Here is a 14203-nt window from a genome sequence, read left to right on the forward strand (position 1 = left end):
AGCAAACCACTAACGTTTGTCCCAATAGCTTGGGCAATGCTGCTTGGATCTATATTACGTCGAGAAATTTCGACTTTTTACCAAATAAGAATGCATTTTGATCATGTATTTATTGCAAACATTGTCTGGAAGAAAACATACCGCACGCGGACGACAGACAACTCCGCATTACATGATCTTCGCGTGCGGTTGGCGCACCCTCGGTTCCTGGCGTTCAGGCCATCCGTCGTTGTCGTCGTCTTGTCAGCACGGCTGAAGCTCAGACTGATAACCTAGGTGTTGTCTGGTCAATACATGATCGGCTATCTCCCCTCCTTCATGTCTACTTTCCACCTTTTTTTTTCTTTTTTTCTCCTTTACTCTCTTGCGCTTCATGGATGGCCTTCATACACTGCCCCATTCCTACCATCGATTTGGCATCATAGTCTGAGCGCCTACCGTGTGAGGTCCATGGGTGGCAGCGTCTCACACAGACTTTTAGACACTGTCAACAATTCCCATGCCGCCACCTGGTGTTACTTTCTGATCCTCATTGTCTTACCTCTCGCATCTCGACGTATATAGAAATAGGTTAAACTTGGGCCACCCTCTGAAGTTCCTGGTAGTTTTCGGCACGCCATGAATTTCAGACCAAGATCACCGTCGCTCAGGAGCGAGAAGGAGGCACGGCCAGGTAGAGCTTCCACTGACGACGATATCGAGGCGGCTCAGCCAGCAACCCATGATGCCGCTGTTGGCGCAGGCACCGGTTCCGGGAAAGCTGATGAAGCTCACTCTACTCCTCTCGCCCGAGAACAACATGCCGGATCCCAAGCCGAAGCAAAGGGGCACAGTTCTTCAGATGCTGCCGCCGTAAGCCCTGGGGGCATGTATAACCCACGCAGTCTAAGGTTCTGGGCAATCATGGGCTGCAATTTCCTCGCCCTGTTCCTGGTGGCTCTCGACCGAACAATACTCGCCACCGCGGTGCCCAAGATAACAGACGAGTTCCACAGCTTGGGTGATGTCGGCTGGTACGCCTCGTCATACATGCTGACCACATCAGCGTCCCAACTTTTGTTTGGCAGGATATACAAGTTCTATCCTACAAAATGGTAAGCTGGGTTTCGCAGCTGCATCAAATAACCAACCTGCTTTTGCTAGCACTGCCATTGTACAGACGCTGACACCGAAGTCGTCAACAGGACGTTTCTTATTTCCATCGTCGGTTTTGAGATTGGTTCTGCCATATGTGGCGCAGCACCCAGTTCAACCGTCTTCATCGTGGGAAGGTCCATTGCTGGCCTAGCGTCCGCCGGCATATTCACAGGATGCATGCTGATGTTTATGATGGTGCCGTTGCACAAGAGGCCCATGTTTCAAGGCCTTTTCGGAATGACGTTTGGTAAGCTTGTACATGCCGTAACCTTGCAGCCAAAAGTATTGCAACCACCCATTCTTGACTGCCTGCTTTGTCTCTCTGGATACAATCCTCCTGCTGCCTAAGGCGGCGCGGTGTGATTACAGATGATCTTGAGCATCTATTCTAATCCCTCGTTGCACATCATTTATCTGCCAGTCTCTGGTGGCAACATGACGGCCAATCATAACCATCAGAAACTCTCAGATGCCACCTTGACGCAAGCATCTCTCCTGATATACCGACGTCTGACAAATTGCTAATCCTGGGGACTTTCTAGGCCTTGCCTCAGTCATGGGCCCCTTGGTCGGTGGCGCCTTCACAGGGACAGTGACTTGGAGGTACTGTACCAACACCCCTTTTAATATTGGGTCGTGATCCATTATCGCAGTGGCTGACATCTGCGCACTATCTAGGTGGTGTTTCTACATGAATCTGCCAATCGGACTTGTGGCCTTCGTATGCATGATCTTGTGGTGGACTCCACCCGAGAAACGGACGGAGCCGGCGCCGCTCCTCACGCATTTCAAGCGTCTCGATCCACTCGGAACCTTCTTCTTCCTGCCCGCCGTTGTTTCGCTTCTGTTGGCATTGGAATGGGGCGGCTCGACCTATTCGTGGAACAGCGGTGTCATCATCGGTCTCTTCGTAGCATGCGCAGTTTTGGTCTCGGCATTTGTGGCCGTTCAGATTCTGCGCCCCGAGACGGCCACGATCCCGGCACGAGTAATCACCCAGCGGAGTGTCTTGTTTGCGACCGTCTTTACCTTTTTTATCGCAGGCGGGATGCTCATGTGCGTTTACTTCCTCCCGATATGGTTCCAGACAGCCCAAGGGGTTGATCCACTGCGCTCGGGAATATACACATTGCCGCTGGTGCTCTCACTAGTTGTTTCGAGCGCCATGTCGGGCATTTTTACGTCAAAGATCGGCTACTATATGCCCTCGATGCTGCTATGTCCGGTCATCATGGCAATCGGCGAGGGTTTGATGAGCACATTCAGCCCAACCACGGACTCGGGCCATTGGATCGGTTTCCAGTTTCTCACAGGATTTGGTCTGGGCTTTGGCATGCAAACCGGAGGCTTGGCAATCCAGACTGTCCTGCCCATGGCTGACGTCTCGACCGGAATCGCAATCAACATGTTCGCCCAGCAGCTAGGAGGTGCTGTGTTCACCTCGGTTGGGCAGGCAATCCTGAGTAATGTTTTGGTGAGGCAGTTGGTGGGCGTCGATGGGCTGCAGGCTGAGGAAATTATCAAGGGAGGCATCACCAACCTTCTAAGTCATGTGCGCCGCGAAGAACGAAGCTTGGTTATAAGCGCATACAACTTCGCCTGTACTAGGATTTTCTTGGCTGCCATGGGGCTCAGTTGCTGTGCCCTCCTATGCGCTTTCTGTATGGAGTGGAGAAGCATCAAGAAGCCGCACTCAGACAACGGTGTCCCTCAAGATGCAAACGGCAACACAGCCCCAGCTTTACTCGTCAAGGAGGGGGCCATGCCCGATACCGATTCCGTTCCAGACACCGAGCGGGACGCTACCAGCAATAAAGAATTCACGGAGACCACACGACATAGAGATGCTAGATCAGGATTGGAGCCGGGAGCCGTCAACAGCAACACAGCATCGGAGGCTAGCTTCGCAGACACGCCCATGAACCGTCACTCACTCGGGCACAAGGAAATCCCTATCATCGCGAAGCACACCAACGGCCTTGTGATAGGCGTCGTGCCGTATGCAGAAAGCCCAACCGATGAATCGACGGAGGACCAGTTCTTTTCTGAAGATACTCAGTCGGACCCAGCACCGATGACATTGGCAGAGAGAGAGACAGAGACAGAGAGAGAGAAAGAGACAGAGGCAGAGAGAGAGAACGAGATAGAAGCAGAGAGAGAGAAAGAGACAGAGGTAGAGAGAAGGAAAGAGACAGAGGTACAGAGAGAGACCGAGGCAGGGACAGGGACAGGGACAGGGACAGGGACAGAGGCAGATGCGGATGCAAAGGCAGAGGCACAGGAAGACGGCAGTGATGGTGACAGCTTCGTGACAGTGACAGAGGATACTAACCTGGATGGGCAAGCCACAGACCAGGGAGAAGTATCCAAAGACCAAGGAGAAATAGCCAAAGACCAAGGGGACATGCTGCCTCGCGGCAGCCTAGATCTGCTTTTCCTACTCACACCAGCGGTGCAGAAGAGCAGCGGGATGGACATGAAGCCAGAGGAATCGGAAAAAATGCTGGATCACAGGCAGGCATGAGCACCCAGACATATCAAGGGCTATTTTGTTGCCACAGATCCATCCCGTCTAATTGCAATACGCCTCAGGGCCGCCTGGAGCATCTTTATTTTATTTTTTTAAGCCACATAGTTATAGCTCTAGGCAGACTAAATAATGAATACAAATAGTTGATAATAATTGATAATGGCTGATATGAGTTACAAATCACTGGCCTCGTGAAACTAAGCCATGACACAAGACAAAGTGGTCACATTGATATGCAGTTTGATGGAGCTCGGCCAGGCAGGGGGGTGGATCGGGGGCCCTTACTCAGCATCGTGGCTTAGGCTTTTTGGCTGACATAGCCATTTGATATTGGGCCGTCACCAAGGCCGACTCTGCAAAAACTTGTCCAGAATCGATCTAGTGGCTTTTTTTTTTTTAAAAAAAAAAAAAAAGAGTCCAAGTCATTAACTTGAAATCCCAAAAAAAAAAAAACGAAAAAAAAAGATACCGCTTTTCCCCGCCTCGAGTTGCAATCCTCATGTATATGTAGCTAGCTGCCAAGCCCTAACGTCGAATCCGTTTGAACGTGGGCTGTGGAAGCCTTCGTATCCGTTTACAATAAAACAAGGCCCATCACGAGTATGCGGAGCTCGCTGAGCGTTTCCAGGAGATGGAGTTCTGGGGCTTTCCCTCGAGGTGATTTGTTGCCTGCTGGAATAAGCCCTTGTTTTGATATTGTCTTTTACGAAAACTAAGTTCTCACCCGAACTACCACCCCCGGGTAACGATGCATCAGCAGAAAAAGGCACAGGAGTGCCTTTGATGTACGTCATCTTGTTTTTGGATTAGTGCGGGCTGCTTTGAGGTTGTTTGGAACGCAGCGCCAAGGGCGAGCTACTGCCTCTGCTGTCGTATTCTCCCCAGAAAAGATTAGGAAAAAAAAGGGGGGCAAAGGAAAAAGAACAAGAAACGAAAAGAATTGGCAGTGGGAGTTTCTGGAAACCATTATTACACAGAATATGTCAACGAAATCTACTCTGCCTCAGATGTTAAGGTTAGACGACGGGCTTTACATGCCCATGTTCCCCTGCGGAAGTTTCCGTTAGAAGCAAGCACTCAGCCTTCCTGACCGCATATGACAATCCTAGCTTAACGCATGAACGAAATCTGGTCTGGATTACGGGGGAAACACTTCCAAGGCACTGGGCAGATTGAGTGAGATGCGATTTCTCAGCCCATGCTTGCTTCGCCCCAATGGATAGCCGCGATGTAGCACTTTGGAGGCGCCTCCACTCACTGCCTATGGGGGCTTGCTTTTGTGTTATTGTTAAAAAGGTAACGCGGTGACTAAGGAAAGGGGGAGGGGGGGCCGCATCAAGAAGGCTGGGCTGCTAGGATGAACACATGTAACTTGGAATATGCCACAATGCCAGCAACTTTCCACCGTCGTGATAATTTTGCTGCCTGGTGCACAAGAACCACACCATACCCAACATCCCGGGCAGCGGCGACTGAGAAATCGCCCAAGGGCTAAGCTGCCGAGAGCGGGCATGCCACCCAGCCAGCCCCTTGCCTGTGGGCGGCGTGCGGGCCGATGGACAATACCTGCAGGGCGTTTTGCCGCCGTGGTATCATGGCCGCCTAAATATGGAACAAGGACTTTGTGGCAACTTGAAGCAGTCGATATTTGCTTAAAGATGTGGTCAGGGTCCCGTCCATCGACATCATCAAAGAAAAGAAAAGACAACAGCAGACCTTTTTTTTTTCTTTTATTGGAAAGCATCCGGTGGATGTCCAAGCCGTATATCCAAGAACGACCTGGCTGGAGCTGTAAACACATACCCAATACAGGAGAGCAGGAAACAGCTATACGAGCCTACCAATCCCATCCTTTGGACTCACATCTTGGCTCTTTCACAGCTGCCAGTTCTTTCCTTGATCTGAATCGGGTGGGACTTCTATGCAGACCGCCACTCAGGCCTTGGACAACAAAAAAGTACAAGTTAGCCGAGAGGATAAGCACAAAAAGTTCATACTCTCCCCCCCAAGATGCTCAGCGTTACCAGAGACAGCTCCCCAGGAGACTCAGACTCGGCATGCTCTGCCACAAATCAGAAACCCGATCGCCAGCGGCGCACCCGAGCCTCCAAGCCCAAGGTGCGCACCGGCTGCATAACTTGGTAGGTGACTGTCAGAGGCCCCTTGAGAAGTGTTTGTTGCGGCTGGCAGACAAGGTCTGTTGCCAAAGCAATGACAGAGTAAGGTTTGCTGACCCTCAACTTTTCCTTCCTACAGCAAGTAAGTTGAGTCCTAGTATCGTCTCAGGGGCTACACAAGGCGAAGTGTCTGCATGGTCCAATACGATGGCACCGAAAAGAAGAAAAAGAAGACGGACCAACAGGACACAAAGAGTGAGCTCCCGAAAGGAAAAAAGATAAGCAAGATAGACTAACTTCCCCTCTTTACCCCCCTTATCTAGAATCAGACGTGTAAAATGCGACGAGGGGAAACCAGCCTGTGCACGATGCACATCGACCGGGCGGCACTGCGACGGCTACGACACGACGGCCTGCCCCAGCCGGGGGATGACGAGCCCCGCGCGGGCCGAAGAGGCCCAGCGTGGCGCCGAGCAGGCCCGCCGCCAGTTCCTGCGCGAGTACTCTGGCAACACCGCGCTGCAGGGCCTGCGGCCCATCGTCGCCGACATTGAGGGCTCTGAGATGGAGCGCCGCTTCTTCCACCACTTCCGGTCCGCGGCCGCCGGCGGCTTCCAGGCCAGCGCCTCAACGGCCGCCGGCCCCTTTTGGACACGGGTGGCGCCTGAGATGGCCCGGCGCGACGGTGCCGTCAAGCACGCCCTGATCGCGCTGGGCGCCGCCTATCGGCTGTTCCAGCAGTCCTCAGCTGAAGAGTATTCGCTCTCGGTCGAGGGCGGCACAGGAGCGACACCAGGCATTGCGATAGAGTCGCCGCCGAGAGAAAACAGTACAGGGGCGGAGAGTCCAGAAGAGTTGGAACTGTTCACGATCCAGCAGTACAACCACAGCATCGCCCTCCTCCAGGCGCACGCGTCGTCCACTAGCCTGGACAGTATCCGCGTGACGCTCGTCTGCTGCCTTGCCTTCATCTTCCTCGAGATGCTCCGCTCCAAGGAGACGGCAGCGCTCACCCACCTGACCAACGGTCTTCGCATCCTGGAGTCTCTGCCGCGCGAGGCATTCGACTCCGTCACGGCGACTGGCCACCCCACGGGCTCCGATCCGCACATGGACGACATCATCCGCATGTTCTGCCGCCTCGAATGTAGCGCCACCCTCTTCGCCGCCAACATCCGCCCATCCATCGCCCTGCGGACCTACCACCAGTCGCTGAGTAGTAGCAGCAGTAGCGGTGGCGGCGGCGGCGGCGACGACAGCCCGATAGCAAGCTGGCTTCTACCTGAGAGATCAATCACCGACGTCCACGAACGTTGCAACAGGCACGCTTGCAGTGTGATAGCGCGCATCTACGAGACGAGAGAGCACTACGGCGATGCCAACTTTTGGTCCGACCCGCACCAGCGCCGGCAGCAAGAGATACTCTGCGCACGATCCCGATCCCTCCGCGAGGTCGTGCGAGCCTTTTCCGCGTCCGATGCCGCGTCGGGCCTCGGAGCCGCCGAGTTCTACGCGCTGGACCTCGACCTGCTCCACCTGCTATGCATGGACATGTTTGCGCAGGCCATGACGGGACTGGTGCGCGACGACCAAGACGCCAATAACGACCCCTCCGAATACGCAGACATCGACCCGAGCCTTAGGTCGCACCCTCAAAGCCGGTACGGTCCCGCCGGGTCGAGTAGTCGGTCGCAGGCGGCGCTGAAGGAGATACTGGGCGTGGCAGGCCGGCTGATGGATACGGCGGCCTCGATCCGCCGGGGCCGGCAACGGCAGGACCGCGACGAGGGCGTGGCGGGCTTCACCCACGAAGCCGGGGTGCTGCCCCCGCTGTACCTCGTGGCGACCATCGCCGAGGACTCTGCAGTCCGCCAGGCGGCGCTCGATCTGCTCAAGGGGGCCAAGGTCCGCGAAGGGTTCTGGGACGGGCAATCTCTGTACCGTCTCGTGCTCTGCGTCGGCGACAAGGTGGCCCAGGGCCGCTGGCCTTTCCACGTGGTGCCTAGTTCCCTCACGGGCCTGGGTGCCATTCCAGACATGTGGCGGCTGTTGGAAAGGATGGATATGGAGGACGATATGCAATGAGGATCATGTAGGACTAGACTTAGTAGTAATGTGAAGGAAGCCTGCCAAATGTATCAGGATATTCTCAAACTTGTGCGCTCACTCGTCATTTCAAGCCATTCTCATTGACTCCTCATCAAGACGAAAATTTCCACCAGTCATTTTGCTGGCAGGATTTGAGCAAACAGTAAGTTGTAGAGTCAGAAATGATTGCCTGTATTACAAATCTGAGATGTCATGGTCTAGATTTTTTTTTTTTTTTTTTTTTTTTTTTATCTCTTGTTTGGAAAATTCCAACCAGACATCCTCAATGACAATAAAATGCCGCTTTGTTGCCAACATAGGCGGTACCAACGTCTGTGAAGAAGGAAAGCTGATCCGATCGGAAATTTGTTGACAAATCATAGAGATTCAGGTTGGCCCAAGATGCTTGTGTACAAGGAGTCGCTCGCTTTGACATCCTAGTTGAGTTTCCGTCTTGAAGACGGGTTGAGCTTGTAAACTTCCTTGCTGGAAGCACAGTTTCCACTCTTACGACAGCTCCCAGGCTGCGATACCGGCAAAACTCATGCCAAATAAACCCTTCTTGCTCAAATACTCTTGCTTTGTGACACCTCTCGCGCTCTCATCGCCGATCGTGTCGACTGCAAAGATTGAGACCGTCTGTCCCGGCCTTCCCAGGTCACGCCTGGGAACGTCGACCCACCACCAAAAACCATCATTATCCAGAGCAATGTAGTCTTCATTGTTACCCCCCCGACCATTGATGCGCAGTATCAACGGGCGCGGCTTCCCCTTGCCGTGTATTTCGTTGTTCCAGTGCTCGCAGACGTTCCCTATCTGGAAACGCACGTAGTCATCACTCTCGTTGACCGGAATGAACTTCGCCGCCGGCGTCAGTGTCGACTCCGAAAGACCTTCATCCGCTGCGTCATTGTACCAGTGCGCCTTAGGCCCGCGAGTTGGCCCGAGAACGTACTCTTCCCACGTTGGAATACGTCCGTCCTCGCGGTAGAAATGCCGCGAATCTGAAGGGAAGTGCCTGAGCCCGAATATTTCGTTGCTGCTGGTAAATTGAAGTGGCGCAAAGCTTTTATTGTATGACTGTCCCTCTCCCAGATGCCCAGCCCCCCAGCAGGCATCCACCAGCTTCCATCTTCCATCATCGAGTACCACAGCGTTCCAAGCGTGGCCGGTGGGGTCTCGCCGAGGAGGAGGCTGGCCTGGTGCTACCTCGGTGAATCCGTAGCCCTTGCCATGACCCGTGACCACGACACACTGAAGCCCACCGCGCTCGGCGATCGACTGATATACCCTGGCATAGCCCTCACAGACTGCCTTGCCGCTCAAGATTGTCTGGTCTGGGGTCAACCCGCGGGGTATACAGTTTCCAAAGAAGCCTTCCACGTCGTACCGTATGTTGTGATGGCACCAAGTAAACACAGCTCTGGCCTTGTCGGTCAGCGATGGGAATGGGTCACAAAGCGCACGCGCCAGGTAGTCGACAACGTTGTGCCGTGGCAGCGACTGTATGGGGTACTGTGCGGCCAGGGCATCCACGGCTGAAAAGTCGCGACATATCAGGCAGCCAGCTACTTGCGGGACTTTTGGGGCAAGACTACGGCCAGAAACGACTTGTTCAATCTGCTGGTCCGTTGGGCGTGATGCAAGTGGTATAGGCGGCGGCACATCTTGATGCGTGGTAGGGACGATGGGGACCTTAGTCTTGGGCTCCCCGGAAGCCGGACGCTCGTAGCTCGTAGGTACGGGCGGCAGCCTCCTGGGAAGAGTTGGAGGAGCCACCGGCTCATGGCCGCCGTTTGCCTCGTATGGTTTTACCTGGGGCGACTTGGCTGGCCGCGAAGGCAGTCTTGGCGGGAGTGATGGGCGGGGAGGCTCGCTTATGGGAGTCCTCGAACGAAGAGACGCATTTGGGTTGATCGTGCCGTTGGCCGAAGCTTCTTTTGCTTTTGCCTCTAGCTCCCGCCGAGTTGGCGGCAACACGGGTAGGTTCGCTTGGTCAAGGGTCGGCGGAAGCCTTCTTGCACCCGGCTGTTGCTGGTCCACCGAATTGGTCTGATTCAGGGACAGGTTGGAGATGGTGGATATATATGAGATGTCAGACTCGTTGGAGTTCCTTCGTCCATTTGCGAATTGAGCAGAGTTTGCGCGAGGCGGCAAAGCGGGCGAGACGCTCTGTGATGCCGACGAAGACGGCGATGCTACCGAGGTCTGTGACGGGCGCCGGGTGGGCAGCGGTGGTGCGAGGTTGCGACTCGGCAGCGGTGGTGACTTTTCGGTTATGACCTGAGCGGTACTCCTTCTAGGGAGCTGCGGAGGGACGCCAGCCTTGGATGCTGGACGTGCAGGGATTGTTGGTGTCTTGTGTATTGAGACATCTGGGCTTGTTGCCTGTCGTATAGGTGGCTTCGGTTGGCTCGTAGGCGGCGGCGGCGGCGGCGGTCGCTTGCCGCTGGCTGCTGACGGCGATTGGAAATTCTTTTGTCTGTTCAGAGCGGCAATTCGCTCTGCTAAAGTGGTATATTGTGGTTCTTCTACATCAGCCATGATGATGGATTAGAGATGCAGCGTCGCTATTATAAAATATTATATTCTGTTGTTCTTTGTTCTTCTTTGTCGTCCGAAATCTATCTCAAGTCGTTGTCAGACAGCCGTGCCGTGTGTGTGTGGGCTCTTAGCAGCAGCTGAGGCCATAAATTGGCATCTATTCAGCTCTCTGGAACCCTCCTAATGCGGTTACTGAAGTCAACAGTCGCTGCATGTAAAGTGACTGCTGCGGGGTCACCCGAAAAATAACGAAAAATGATGGGATTGAGTGGTCTCTGGTGATTTGCGTGCGTGCAGCTTATTATAAGATGGTTGATGAACGTAGGTAGGATTGGGATTCTATGTACAACGAGACGATCAACCGCGCCGTCCCATCAGCCAGGCACCCACCGGTGGATTGAACTAACGGCCGGGCCCCGGTTGACCCATCCTTGCCATCCTTGCCCCTCTATTCTGTTAGCCTGCCTGCACACACAGCCTTGCCTGATGCACTAGGATGCGGGGATTCGTTGCAGCCCCCGCCATCCATCCATGTCAGCTTCCAAGTTTCAGGGGTTTAGCTAGCTCTGGGCTTGGCCTGTCTGTCTATTTTTAAAGAGAACGGATGGAGCCTTACCGCATGCTAGCTGTGCCTACTCTGTACAAGTCTTTTAAGGTCCCGTAAGAAGTTGGTATCAGTTTACTGTCAGTAATAATGTGGCCGGAGAGATTCATATCTAAAGAGCTAAATTAATACTGAATTGTACTCTATTTAGTGCTCTCCTCGTGTTCGTTTGGTTAACATTCACGGTGGCATTATTCGTGATGTTTTGGGTTTCGTCTTGTGCCACGACACGACGGACAAGTGATTGTACCCGAGTCGAGTCCCGGCCAAAACTTGGCAGAAACTTCACACCAATTATCTTATATATACTTACGAACATATTCGAGATATGAACGGTATAAAGAATGATTCCCGTCCCGTTTCAACCCGTGTCGGCCTAGAATCAAAATCACCAAAGTACTCTTCCAGCTTTTACATGTCCAAAGACGCGGTTCATATGGCATATGGAGCTGAGCTTTGTCGTTTGATTTGGTGTTGAACTTCATTACTACATTCGATCATTAGATAGTCTTGGGTACCGAGTAACCTTCAGCTAACACTGACAACCAACGGGCTGCTCGTCTCGCACAGATAAATTGTGATATTTTCCATACCGCTCTACATGGATAACTTCGCATAACTATTCCTCCGCTCATACCTTATAGCCTCACAAACAAGCTCGGTAGATTTGGATTTCCCCATTCGTTTGGTATTACCATGGTCTTCGAGGTGGTCAGACCTAAAACTTTGCGCTTCACCTCAGTCGGCCAAACCAAAGGCCAGGGTATACATATATATTTATATATAGGCAGAACTTGGAAGCAGCGATGTTGACGTATGGATAGTCACCGTCATGCAAAAACGGTATAGAGGATAAAGGAGCGGACGTCGATCAGAGGGAGGGTGAGAACGATCACATACGACGGTATAAGAGATTGACATAGCAATGAGAGAAAATAAACAATGCATGATAGACGTGACCAAAGAGGCAACGGGACGTGACTGCCTAGAAGCAGTTGTCCTAGAAAATAAAATAGACATGCAGAACGTTGACAGGTATAAGACCAAAATAATGACAAACTAGGTAAAAGCACATGTAGCAGAACCAGGGGGGTATTTTCACGCCAGGGTATATCCAGCCGGGTATTTTTTTTGTTCGTGTCGTGCATGAGCTTCTAAAAAAACGACAAGGAGACAAGACTTTGGAAAGAATCTATCGCTGGAAAGGCCCAACCGGACCGGGGTATCCTGAATTCGTAGAATGAGAAGTCGACGGCCGTCCGCTGTCGCCAGACGGCCGGGTGTTGTGGCGAGGCGTCACATCGCCTGGCTGGGGGACAGTCAGCTTGTGGTCCATGCCATTGCCAAAAGGCCTAGCAGGCCAAGGCTCATCGTCCGCAAGGTTAACTCCGCTGTCGTTCCAGGGGTTTCTATCAGCATTGAAGCTGCGCGTGGACTCGATAGAAATGAGTGAGGACTTGGAGACATTGCTGGATCCCTTGAAAAACTGATTGGCTCCTGCGTGAGAGCTATTCTTTCTGCGGTCGAGGAAAGACGAAATGCTTGACATGCTTCCAGGCTTACGGAGACGGTCGAAAAGGGTGCTGCGCTCCCGAGCCACCTCGTCGCTGAAAGCAAGTTTGGTGGGCGAATCAGTGGCCACGGGCGTTGGCGCATGCTGAAGAAGTCTCGAGTTGAAGAAAGGCAGCGATTCTTCAAAAGTGTCAGACTTGGGGCGGGGTATCGACCCCTTGATCACGTTGGCCTCGGCACCATTGGTGACAAACTGATTCTGGAGGAATTCGATGGCGTCACGCAGACCGCCAGCGTTGTTGCGGGTAAAAGTCCACAGTAGAGTCACTGTGGGCTCGCCCTCATCTGTCAACTCGTCTTTGTTGTGGTGGACTGTAACCTCCACCTCGTGCTGGGTCTTTAGCTTCGTCACAATATCATGGGCAAACTCTGGGGACTCCAGATACTTGATCAAAGTCGGCGTGCGAGCCAGGACCAGTTCATGGTTGTCCGAGACCATTCCCTGCTTCCGTCAGTTTCTGCGAGCGAAGTCGTTGACCGGTTATATGGGTGTACATATAAGACATACCAGAAACTCGTCCACACACTGAGGCACCTGCCACTGGGGACCAGTGACGGTAACCTCATCGCTGGCCTGCTCGGTACTGGGGAATACAATCTTGCAATTCCACTTCTTCTCGAGACCTTCAATCTCACCTAGACGCGTGAGAAGTTGACGGTGGTAAAGGCGGTCGACGTTGACTATCTGCGAGGTGAACTCCGAGTCCTGAAAACAATGAATTGTCAGCTCGGCTGTTCTCAAACACTGCAGAGCGCTATAATCCTGATTTGACATACGACTCTGTCCACCATCTCCAGAATCTCGGATTTCACTAGCTCCAGGTTCTGAGCGTTGCGAGCCGGTGTGCGGCAAATCACATTGTCGACGCGGATGTCATCCTCCTCTCGCAAGCCCCCTGCGAAAGTTAGCTTGGTCCTTCCGTAGATTCGAAACTTGTCATACGAACCTCGGTCCATAGCGTTCGAAAACTTGACGAAAACCGAGTGCTTTTTCATGATCCTTTGGATGTGCTGACCGCCAATGCCAATGATACGTTTGTGGTACTGATCAGGGACATGGAATGAAATCGAGGCTGGCATTTCCTGCTCCACAAGCGAAAGGCCTTGCTTCATGGATTCGTACGATTGGGCGTTCACATCAATGTTGAAGTTGTACTCTCCGAATCCCTCGAACATGATCTGAACGCTGCCTGTAGGGGTTGTTAGTGATTCACGCCGAAGAATATTAAAGGAGACTGTAAAGTTTGTATACTTACTCTGCCCCATGATCTTGTTGATCTTTCCATTCTTCTTTCCGCTAACAAACTCCTTGTGCTCGTTCGCAAGTTCAATCTTGACCTTGATCTGGTACGTTGACTGGGACGCAAATTTGATCTGGGACAGTACCATGAGGGCGGCCTTGACTGCGTCATCAGACCCGGTGATTCTGAAAGCCAGTCTTTGGAATGAGATATCCGCATCCGAGTTGGCGCAGATGTCGCCCAGCATGGTATGGATATCATGGGCGGTTGGGTGTTGACGGGCATCGGTTTGGGTGATGGACCAAAAGCCACTGTAAAATTGTCCGACCTGTGACTGCGCGTCAGTGGCTTGCACGTTTACAGAAAAAAA

General features: G+C 52.9%; 4 protein-coding genes across 4 annotated transcripts in view; 2 read left to right on the forward strand and 2 right to left on the reverse strand.

The window, feature by feature from the left end:
• Positions 1-618: 618 nt before the first annotated feature.
• On the forward strand, positions 619-3661 carry PpBr36_01295 (uncharacterized protein; the record flags this gene model as incomplete). Its single annotated transcript, XM_029888483.1, has 4 exons — positions 619-1094; positions 1185-1384; positions 1680-1740; positions 1816-3661. 4 exons carry the CDS (start codon positions 619-621, stop codon positions 3659-3661), a joined length of 2583 nt encoding a protein of 860 aa, XP_029751328.1.
• Positions 3662-5677: 2016 nt separating this feature from the next.
• Positions 5678-7869, forward strand: PpBr36_01296 (uncharacterized protein; the record flags this gene model as incomplete). Its single annotated transcript, XM_029888484.1, has 3 exons — positions 5678-5808; positions 5928-5972; positions 6108-7869. The coding sequence occupies 3 exons, from the start codon at positions 5678-5680 to the stop codon at positions 7867-7869; spliced, it is 1938 nt and encodes a 645-aa protein (XP_029751329.1).
• A 510-nt stretch (positions 7870-8379) lies between these two features.
• PpBr36_01297 (uncharacterized protein) lies at positions 8380-10416 on the reverse strand (the record flags this gene model as incomplete). Its single annotated transcript, XM_029888485.1, has 1 exon — positions 8380-10416. The coding sequence occupies one exon, from the start codon at positions 10414-10416 to the stop codon at positions 8380-8382; it is 2037 nt and encodes a 678-aa protein (XP_029751330.1).
• A 1796-nt stretch (positions 10417-12212) lies between these two features.
• The window catches only part of PpBr36_01298 (uncharacterized protein), a gene marked incomplete at both ends in the record, with an annotated part of 3423 nt that continues 1432 nt past the window's right edge, over positions 12213-14203 (reverse strand). The window contains 4 exons of the mRNA XM_029888486.1: positions 12213-13034; positions 13101-13298; positions 13370-13782; positions 13849-14203. The exon at positions 13849-14203 is cut by the window's right edge and continues 477 nt beyond it. Of these exons, the coding sequence (XP_029751331.1) occupies positions 12213-13034; positions 13101-13298; positions 13370-13782; positions 13849-14203 (1788 nt within the window). The remainder of the gene's footprint in view (positions 13035-13100; positions 13299-13369; positions 13783-13848) is intronic.

The sequence above is a fragment of the Pyricularia pennisetigena genome, chromosome 2, assembly GCF_004337985.1.
Source record: "Pyricularia pennisetigena strain Br36 chromosome 2, whole genome shotgun sequence".
NCBI classification, from domain to species: Eukaryota; Fungi; Ascomycota; class Sordariomycetes; order Magnaporthales; family Pyriculariaceae; genus Pyricularia; species Pyricularia pennisetigena.